Source organism: Bombina bombina, chromosome 12, assembly GCF_027579735.1.
Source record: "Bombina bombina isolate aBomBom1 chromosome 12, aBomBom1.pri, whole genome shotgun sequence".
NCBI classification, from domain to species: Eukaryota; Metazoa; Chordata; class Amphibia; order Anura; family Bombinatoridae; genus Bombina; species Bombina bombina.
The window spans coordinates 159,498,349-159,508,912 of record NC_069510.1 but is presented as its reverse complement, the minus strand read 5'-3'; the positions used below and the strand labels follow the sequence as shown (position 1 = coordinate 159,508,912).

The following is a 10,564-nucleotide window of genomic DNA, read 5'->3' as shown; positions in this document are numbered from 1 at the left end:
GATCTCCAGGATCTTTTCATAGAACTCAAGAGGCATATAGCTGATGCTCAGGCTCACCAGAGACGTTACTATAACCTCCGAAGACGTCAACCAACTTCTTATAAAATAGGTGATCTGGTCTGGCTGTCGACCAAGAATATAAAACTGAAAACCCCCAGCAAGAAACTTAGTGCTGTCTTCATTGGTCCTTATCCTATCACAAAGATTGTGAACCAAAATGCTGTTACCTTGGATCTGCCTTCTACTTTTCGACTTCATCCCACCTTCCACGTCTCCTTGTTAAAACCTCATTGCGAAACTAGACAGGTGCCCAGCCAGATTCCTCCTCTCATCTTACAGGATTCGGACACGGAATACGAAGTTGATGCCATCCTGGACTCCCGTATTTACTGTGGAACTCTTCAATACTTAATCCGTTGGAAGGGATTCTCTGAGGAGAATGACTCTTGGGAACCTTCCTCGAATGTTCATGCTCCCAAATTGGTATCCCTGTTTCACAGGAGGAATCCAGAACGACCTAGATTCGTAGCTGCGGGGCACCTACCCTGATGTGGGGGGTATGTCATGGATTTCCTTATTCCTTTCTGTCCCTTTAATTTTTACCTGTGCTCACACCTAGCAAGGTTATTTAAAGCCTGGACACGCCTCCCTCCCTGCTTCAGTATTGTTTCCAGTTTAGCATACAGCTTCACAGACCTGCTGCAGGGATTTACCTCTCTCTGTTCAAGTCCAACTATCTGAAGGTATTTAAACCTTTTCTAATACGGAGCCTACTAGAACAACTGAAAGAGACTTATATACTAAGTCTGAACATTTCCTAATTTGGATTAACAAACACCGCTGCTGCATTATTTTCCTGCTTAATTGCCTCTGGCAGATCAAGTGTTTTCCAAACCGCAACTGCAGTCTCTTCCGATATAAGTTGTGAACTTTATAACTTGTACAGACGCTTAACTTACATTGGACCACACCCACAGGATACCTCCTCATATTCCTCTTCAAACGCTTCAGGAGTAGCGTGATAAACTTCAGTTTGAACTTTTGTGAGTAACTCTACAGCACAGCACTTAATACCTGCTCCACCCATCTGCCTGTCAGCTCTCACAAACAGCACAGCTATCAGCGTGTATCACACTCCAATTGACTAACAGCCTGCTGCATCTGTACTGACCTAACGCTCCTCCTGTGTGCTCAGTGACTATCAGGAAAAGTGTATCCCATCCATGGTGCGTTTGTTTAACAACTGCTGTGCAACCTGATTCAGAAATACTGATCAGGAATTTAAATCAAATAGTAACTTTCAGCTGCCATACAGACAGATACATTGTAACTTCCTCATTGTATCTTAAAGTAAGGCATACAATCATATATTTTCCGCAGTTGAGATCCACAACCACAATCAGCTCATTACAATTAATCATAGAAATGGTTTTGTACCTGCAACACTATAAATAGACACCTATGTTACGGTTCACCTTTACGTGATTAATCATAGAAATGGTTTTGTACCTGCATCACTATAAATAGACACCTATGTTACGGTTCACCTTTACGTGATTAATCATAGAAATGGTTTTGTACCTGCATCACTATAAATAGACACCTATGTTACGGTTCACCTTTACGTGATTAATCATAGAAATGGTTTTGTACCTGCATCACTATAAATAGACACCTATGTTACTGTTCACCTTTACGTGATTAATCATAGAAATGATTTTGTACCTGCATCACTATAAATAGACACCTATGTTACGGTTCACCTTTACGTGAATAATCATAGAAAGGGTTTTGTACCTGCATCACTATAAATAGACACCTATGTTACTGTTCACCTTTACGTGAATAATCATAGAAAGGGTTTTGTACCTGCATCACTATAAATAGACACCTATGTTACTGTTCACCTTTACGTGATTAATCATAGAAAGGGTTTTGTACCTGCATCACTATAAATAGACACCTATGTTACGGTTCACCTTTACGTGATTAATCATAGAAAGGGTTTTGTACCTGCATCACTATAAATAGACACCTATGTTACGGTTCACCTTTACGTGAAAAATCATAGAAAGGGTTTTGTACCTGCATCACTATAAATAGACACCTATGTTACGGTTCACCTTTACGTGATTAATCATAGAAAGGGTTTTGTACCTGCATCACTATAAATAGACACCTATGTTACGGTTCACCTTTACGTGATTAATCATAGAAAGGGTTTTGTACCTGCATCACTATAAATAGACACCTATATTACGGTTCACCTTTACGTGATTAATCATAGAAAGGGTTTTGTACCTGCATCACTATAAATAGACACCTATGTTACGGTTCACCTTTACGTGATTAATCATAGAAAGGGTTTTGTACCTGCATCACTATAAATAGACACCTATGTTACTGTTCACCTTTACGTGATTAATCATAGAAAGGGTTTTGTACCTGCATCAATATAAATAGACACCTATGTTACGGTTCACCTTTACGTGAAAAATCATAGAAAGGGTTTTGTACCTGCATCACTATAAATAGACACCTATGTTACGGTTCACCTTTACGTGATTAATCATAGAAATGGTTTTGTACCTGCATCACTATAAATAGACACCTATGTTACGGTTCACCTTTACGTGATTAATCATAGAAAGGGTTTTGTACCTGCATCACTATAAATAGACACCTATGTTACGGTTCACGTTTACGTGATTAATCATAGAAAGGGTTTTGTACCTGCATCACTATAGACACCTATGTTACGGTTCACGTTTACGTGATTAATCATAGAAAGGGTTTTGTACCTGCATCACTATAAATAGACACCTATATTACGGTTCACCTTTACGTGATTAATTATAGAAATGGTTTTGTACCTGCATCACTATAAATAGACACCTATGTTACGGTTCACCTTTACGTGATTAATCATAGAAAGGGTTTTGTACCTGCATCACTATAAATAGACACCTATGTTACGGTTCACCTTTACGTGATTAATCATAGAAATAGTTTTGTACCTGCATCACTATAAATAGACACCTATGTTACGGTTCACCTTTACGTGATTAATCATAGAAAGGGTTTTGTACCTGCATCACTATAAATAGACACCTATGTTACGGTTCACCTTTACGTGATTAATCATAGAAAGGGTTTTATACCTGCATCACTATAAATAGACACCTATGTTACGGTTCACCTTTACGTGATTAATCATAGAAATGGTTTTGTACCTGCATCACTATAAATAGACACCTATGTTACTGTTCACCTTTACGTGAATAATCATAGAAAGGGTTTTGTACCTGCATCACTATAAATAGACACCTATGTTACGGTTCACCTTTACGTGATTAATCATAGAAAGGGTTTTGTACCTGCATCACTATAAATAGACACCTATGTTACGGTTCACGTTTACGTGATTAATCATAGAAAGGGTTTTGTACCTGCATCACTATAAATAGACACCTATGTTACGGTTCACGTTTACGTGATTAATCATAGAAATGGTTTTGTACCTGCATCACTATAGACACCTATGTTACGGTTCACCTTTACGTGATTAATCATAGAAAGGGTTTTGTACCTGCATCACTATAAATAGACACCTATGTTACGGTTCACCTTTACGTGATTAATCATAGAAAGGGTTTTATACCTGCATCACTATAAATAGACACCTATGTTACGGTTCACGTTTACGTGATTAATCATAGAAATGGTTTTGTACCTGCATCACTATAGACACCTATGTTACGGTTCACCTTTACGTGATTAATCATAGAAATGGTTTTGTACCTGCATCACTATAAATAGACACCTATGTTACGGTTCACCTTTACGTGAATAATCATAGAAATGGTTTTATACCTGCATCACTATAAATAGACACCTATGTTACGGTTCACCTTTACGTGAATAATCATAGAAATGGTTTTATACCTGCATCACTATAAATAGACACCTATGTTACGGTTCACCTTTACGTGATTAATCATAGAAATGGTTTTGTACCTGCATCACTATAAATAGACACCTATGTTACGGTTCACCTTTACGTGATTAATCATAGAAATGGTTTTGTACCTGCATCACTATAAATAGACACCTATATTACGGTTCACCTTTACGTGATTAATCATAGAAATGGTTTTGTACCTGCATCACTATAGACACCTATGTTACGGTTCACCTTTACGTGATTAATCATAGAAATGGTTTTGTACCTGCATCACTATAAATAGACACCTATGTTACGGTTCACCTTTACGTGAATAATCATAGAAATGGTTTTATACCTGCATCACTATAAATAGACACCTATGTTACGGTTCACCTTTACGTGAATAATAATAGAAATGGTTTTATACCTGCATCACTATAAATAGACACCTATGTTACGGTTCACCTTTACGTGATTAATCATAGAAAGGGTTTTATACCTGCATCACTATAAATAGACACTTATGTTACGGTTCACCTTTACGTGATTAATCATAGAAATGGTTTTGTACCTGCATCACTATAAATAGACACCTATATTACGGTTCACCTTTACGTGATTAATCATAGAAAGGGTTTTATACCTGCATCACTATAAATAGACACCTATGTTACGGTTCACCTTTACGTGATTAATCATAGAAAGGGTTTTGTACCTGCATCACTATAAATAGACACCTATGTTACGGTTCACGTTTACGTGATTAATCATAGAAATGGTTTTGTACCTGCATCACTATAAATAGACACCTATGTTACGGTTCACCTTTACGTGAATAATCATAGAAAGGGTTTTGTACCTGCATCACTATAAATAGACACCTATGTTACGGTTCACCTTTACGTGATTAATCATAGAAAGGGTTTTGTACCTGCATCACTATAAATAGACACCTATGTTACGGTTCACCATTACGTGATTAATCATAGAAAGGGTTTTGTACCTGCATCACTATAAATAGACACCTATGTTACGGTTCACCATTACGTGATTAATCATAGAAAGGGTTTTGTACCTGCATCACTATAAATAGACACCTATGTTACTGTTCACCTTTACGTGATTAATCATAGAAATGGTTTTGTACCTGCATCACTATAGACACCTATGTTACGGTTCACCTTTACGTGATTAATCATAGAAAGGGTTTTGTACCTGCATCACTATAAATAGACACCTATGTTACTGTTCACCTTTACGTGATTAATCATAGAAAGGGTTTTGTACCTGCATCACTATAAATAGACACCTATGTTACGGTTCACCTTTAAGTGAATAATCATAGAAGGGGTTTTGTACCTGCATCACTATAAATAGACACCTATGTTACGGTTCACCTTTACGTGATTAATCATAGAAATGGTTTTGTACCTGCATCACTATAAATAGACACCTATGTTACGGTTCACCTTTACGTGATTAATTATAGAAATGGTTTTGTACCTGCATCACTATAAATAGACACCTATGTTACGGTTCACCTTTACGTGATTAATCATAGAAATGGTTTTGTACCTGCATCACTATAAATAGACACCTATATTACGGTTCACCTTTACGTGATTAATTATAGAAATGGTTTTGTACCTGCATCACTATAAATAGACACCTATGTTACGGTTCACCTTTACGTGAATAATAATAGAAATGGTTTTGTACCTGCATCACTATAAATAGACACCTATGTTACTGTTCACCTTTACGTGATTAATCATAGAAAGGGTTTTATACCTGCATCACTATAAATAGACACCTATGTTACGGTTCACCTTTACGTGATTAATCATAGAAATGGTTTTGTACCTGCATCACTATAAATAGACACCTATGTTACGGTTCACCTTTACGTGATTAATTATAGAAATGGTTTTGTACCTGCATCACTATAAATAGACACCTATGTTACGGTTCACCTTTACGTGATTAATCATAGAAATGGTTTTGTACCTGCATCACTATAAATAGACACCTATATTACGGTTCACCTTTACGTGATTAATCATAGAAAGGGTTTTGTACCTGCATCACTATAGACACCTATGTTACGGTTCACCTTTACGTGAATAATCATAGAAATGGTTTCGGTTGCTGGATACGGCACTCTCTCAGGTCTTATATAAACACTGTAAACATCTGCTTTTGATTTCATCTTTTGTTGAAGCATTCGCTCTTTCAACTATAGTTGTTTAAAACAAAAAAGGTTTATACCCCAGGAAAGTTATGCACAATGTGATTTTTTTTTTTTGTGCCAAAATCAGAATTTCCTTTTAAAGGTTTGTGTATACAAATGTATAAATAGCGGTTCTAAGAAACATTGATGTTTTTCATAAGAGTTTTTCCATTTTGGATGATTTCTTTCATTTTTAAGATCATGGGTATTTAAAGTAGACAGATCACTAAATATTATTTATTTATTTATTATCGGTTATTTGTAGAGCGCCCACATATTGGTAGCCCAGCTCTATAGCTCAGTAAAACCTTCATTAAAGGGACAGATCACTAAATATAAATATATATGGTAGCCCAGCTCTATAGCTCAGTAAAACCTTCATTAAAGGGACAGTAAGTACCTTGTAATGACAAGACATTTCTGTTGTGCTGAATAAGAATAACATATCAGCCAAGTGTAAACATTTTTAAAACAAATTAACATCATTTTACTGCAATTATTTTTTAATAGCCTAACTCCACCCACAATGTGCCTTATTTGGAGGATCCAATCTAAGCTTTAGTCCACAGGCAACAAGGCTAATCACAGTCATGTTTGTATTAAGTATATTGTTTTGCAGCTGTTATCAGTTAAAACTAATTAAGCAAAGTTATGTAGCAGGATTAGCCTTGAAAAGCCAGTAGGGTGCATTTCCAGTTCTGAAAATTAGAAAATCCACTATTTTCCGAGCTACATTACATGAAAAAGGAGCAAAATAATTAAAAAATATATTGTAAAGTTGTTTCATTGCACATATCTAAACATTTTATATAAAAAAACTGAAAATATTCACTGCCCCTTTAATCAACTAACCTTTTTTTCTAGTCCAGGACAAGACATTTTAACTGGTAAAACCAACCCAATAGAATTGAATGATAAATAAGGATCTATGGCCATTAAATAGCTAATAGGCTTCGATAAACCATCTTTGAAGTCAAACTAAAAAGACCCTATTCAGTATAATATCCCTAGTAATCGTATCACTCACTCAGTTTTCAAGCTCAGTCATAGCACTTACTCAGGGCTAAATAAGCCATTGGTAGTTTATGTGGTGTACAAGATGCAGGGATACCACACGTTTAATATGTGTATAGGAGGTGGACCATAACTGCTACCCAATAGGCTGAGGTCATACAGAACCCTGCTCCTACACTCTAACCCCTTACAAGGAAGAACTGTAAAAACAAGCTCAGTCATAGCACTTACTCAGGGCTAAATAAGCCATTGGTAGTTTATGTGGTGTACAAGATGCAGGGATACCACACGTTTAATATGTGTATAGGAGGTGGACCATAACTGCTACCCAATAGGCTGAGGTCATACAGAACCCTGCTCCTACACTCTAACCCCTTACAAGGAAGAACTGTAAAAACAAGCTCAGTCATAGCACTTACTCAGGGCTAAATAAGCCATTGGTAGTTTATGTGGTGTACAAGATGCAGGGATACCACACGTTTAATATGGTATAGGAGGTGGACCATAACTGCTACCCAATAGGCTGAGGTCATACAGAACCCTGCTCCTACACTCTAACCCCTTACAAGGAAGAACTGTAAAAACAAGCTCAGTCATAGCACTTACTCAGGGCTAAATAAGCCATTGGTAGTTTATGTGGTGTACAAGATGCAGGGATACCACACGTTTAATATGTGTATAGGAGGTGGACCAAAACTGCTACCCAATAGGCTGAGGTCATACAGAACCCTGCTCCTACACTCTAACCCCTTACAAGGAAGAACTGTAAAAACAAGCTCAGTCATAGCACTTACTCAGGGCTAAATAAGCCATTGGTAGTTTATGTGGTGTACAAGATGCAGGGATACCACACGTTTAATATGTGTATAGGAGGTGGACCAAAACTGCTACCCAATAGGCTGAGGTCATACAGAACCCTGCTCCTACACTCTAACCCCTTACAAGGAAGAACTGTAAAAACAAGCTCAGTCATAGCACTTACTCAGGACTAAATAAGCCTTTGGTAGTTTATGTGGTGTACAAGATGCAGGGATACTACACGTTTAATATGTGTATAGGAGGTGGACCATAACTGCTACCCAATAGGCTGAGGTCCAAAATAAAAATCAGAGTGTAGGAGCAGGGTTCTGTATGACTCATGCTTTCTAACGCCTTACAAGGAAGAACTGTAAAAACAGAACTCTACCTTTTGAGTTTTGTGTTTTGTTTTTAAAAATAAAATACACTGGGCTCTATTTAATAAGCTCCGTACGGAGCTTGAGGGGCCGTGTTTCTGGCGAGTCTTCAGACTCGTCAGAAACAGCAGTTATGAAGCAGCGGTCACAAAGACCGCTGCTCCCTAACCTGTCCGCCTGCTCTGAGCAGGCAGACAGACATCGCTGGAAATCAACCCGATCGAGTACGATTGGGTTGATTGACAGCTCCCTGCTGGCGGCCAATTGGCCGTGACTCTGCAGGGGGCGACGTTGCACCAGCAGCTCTTGTGAGCTGCTGGTGCAATGCTGAATACGGCGAGCGTATTGCTCGCCGTATTCAGCGAGGTCTGTCGGACCTGATCCGCACTGTCGGATCAGGTCCGACAGACCTTGATAACTATAGGCAACTGCATCATCATGACTATTGAATATCTATTTATACAAAGATCCATCAAACCCAAAAATTGGAAAAAAAAATTAAAGAAAAGAAAATGATATAATATGTTAAATATATATTTTTGATAAAAATCTGTGATGAACGACATAGAAGGGTGGACCTGTTATTGATTGCCATGAAGATGCATAAGAAAAAAACCATCTCTAGCCACCACGTAAAGGACATTTCAGATTTTTTTTTATGTGTGGTTGTGGTAATTTCAATCAGTAAAAATGATAAGGAGATTTAGATTTAGTGGTGGGTGTGATTGTGTAGTGATTAACAATGGATATATAGGGTTTGACATTGAGGGATTGTATAAGGTGGTACCATTAGGGGATCTTGTGTGATGTGGGAAATACCTAGCATATGGGGTTCAGTAATATGATGTGTTGTGTACACCAGGCAGGGGACATCCATCTTTTGGTCTGTAGTGTGATAGAGGCTTAAACATGGCATATGGGTGTACATGGACCATGTCTCTAATCTGTGGTATGATGTGGGATTTTACCTAACATTAGGAACTGCAGAAACCTTGCATCAGGTGATAGTTTCTATATCTGTAGAGGGTATACATCTGAATGGAGGTCAGATGTTTTAGCTGCCATAGATTTGATGCAAGGTGAATGCATCTCAACCGTCATCTGACCAATAATGATTTTAGATTGGAGTGGCAATTTCAGAATTACGAAGAAATTAGAATAATATTTAAAGTAAGATCTGGAATGAATTATTTCAATGCTCGCCAATCACAGGAAATGAGAATATGATACAGTAAAGACTACTACACTTAGATCTTCACTGACTTGGCTAGTACTATAAAAACTCAAATGAATGCCAGCTTTTTGTGAATCCATAGTTTCATATTGGAGCATGCCAGGGTAGTGAGACTGTTATATATTTCATTCACTCAAATTGTATTGGTATTATTGTGTGTTATTTTAATTATACAGACAACATCAGCAATAACAGACTCATGAAATGTAATAAATAGTTTTCAGTGCTACTCCTTGAGTGCTACAGACTGAGCAGATTTCATGCACCTTCATGCCGCCATTTTGGAACCAAGCTTACACTGAAGATATCTGAAGTTGCTGCACAAACCTCAGCACTGGAAAGCAGTGAAAGCTAGATTTCAACATAGCAGCACCCGTGACTAGCAATAACCTCAATACTATGCTTGTAAATGGTATTTAGTGTTTATTGCCCCTTTAAATATCATCTGTTTCCATCCCTCAAAGACAAACCATGGGCAACCCTGTTTTAGGCATTTATCTTACCATGTATTTTTATCATTTCAAATTTATATTCATATTTGTGAAATCAATAAATTCAATGTCCTTAATTGTAATCTTTTCCAGTCGTTTTGGTACCAAGTGTGCCCGTTGTGGAAGACAGATCTATGCCACAGATTGGGTTCGAAGAGCCCGGGGGAATGCATACCACCTTGCCTGCTTTGCATGCTATTCCTGTAAACGCCAGCTATCTACAGGGGAGGAATTTGGGCTGGTGGAAGAGAAAGTCCTCTGCAGGATTCACTATGACACAATGATCGAAAACCTCAAGAGAGCAGCAGAGAACGGTATGATGACATCACTGATTTTGTTGGACATAAAACTCAATAGATTTATGCACTAAACAGATAATTCCACCACTGTTTTTTGGAAAACTTGAGATATGTTATCAAGTACTTTAGCAACATAATGTAACCGAGAAACATTTAAATGAATTCCTGAAATAAA

General features: G+C 37.6%; 1 protein-coding gene across 1 annotated transcript in view; it reads left to right on the top strand.

The window, feature by feature from the left end:
• Nucleotides 1-569: 569 nt before the first annotated feature.
• LHX6 (LIM homeobox 6) overlaps nucleotides 570-10,564 on the top strand; it is a 138,270-nt gene continuing 128,275 nt past the window's right edge. The window contains exons 1-2 of the mRNA XM_053695991.1: nucleotides 570-743; nucleotides 10,184-10,404. Of these exons, the coding sequence (XP_053551966.1) occupies nucleotides 10,371-10,404 (34 nt within the window). The 5' untranslated portion in view covers nucleotides 570-743; nucleotides 10,184-10,370. The remainder of the gene's footprint in view (nucleotides 744-10,183; nucleotides 10,405-10,564) is intronic.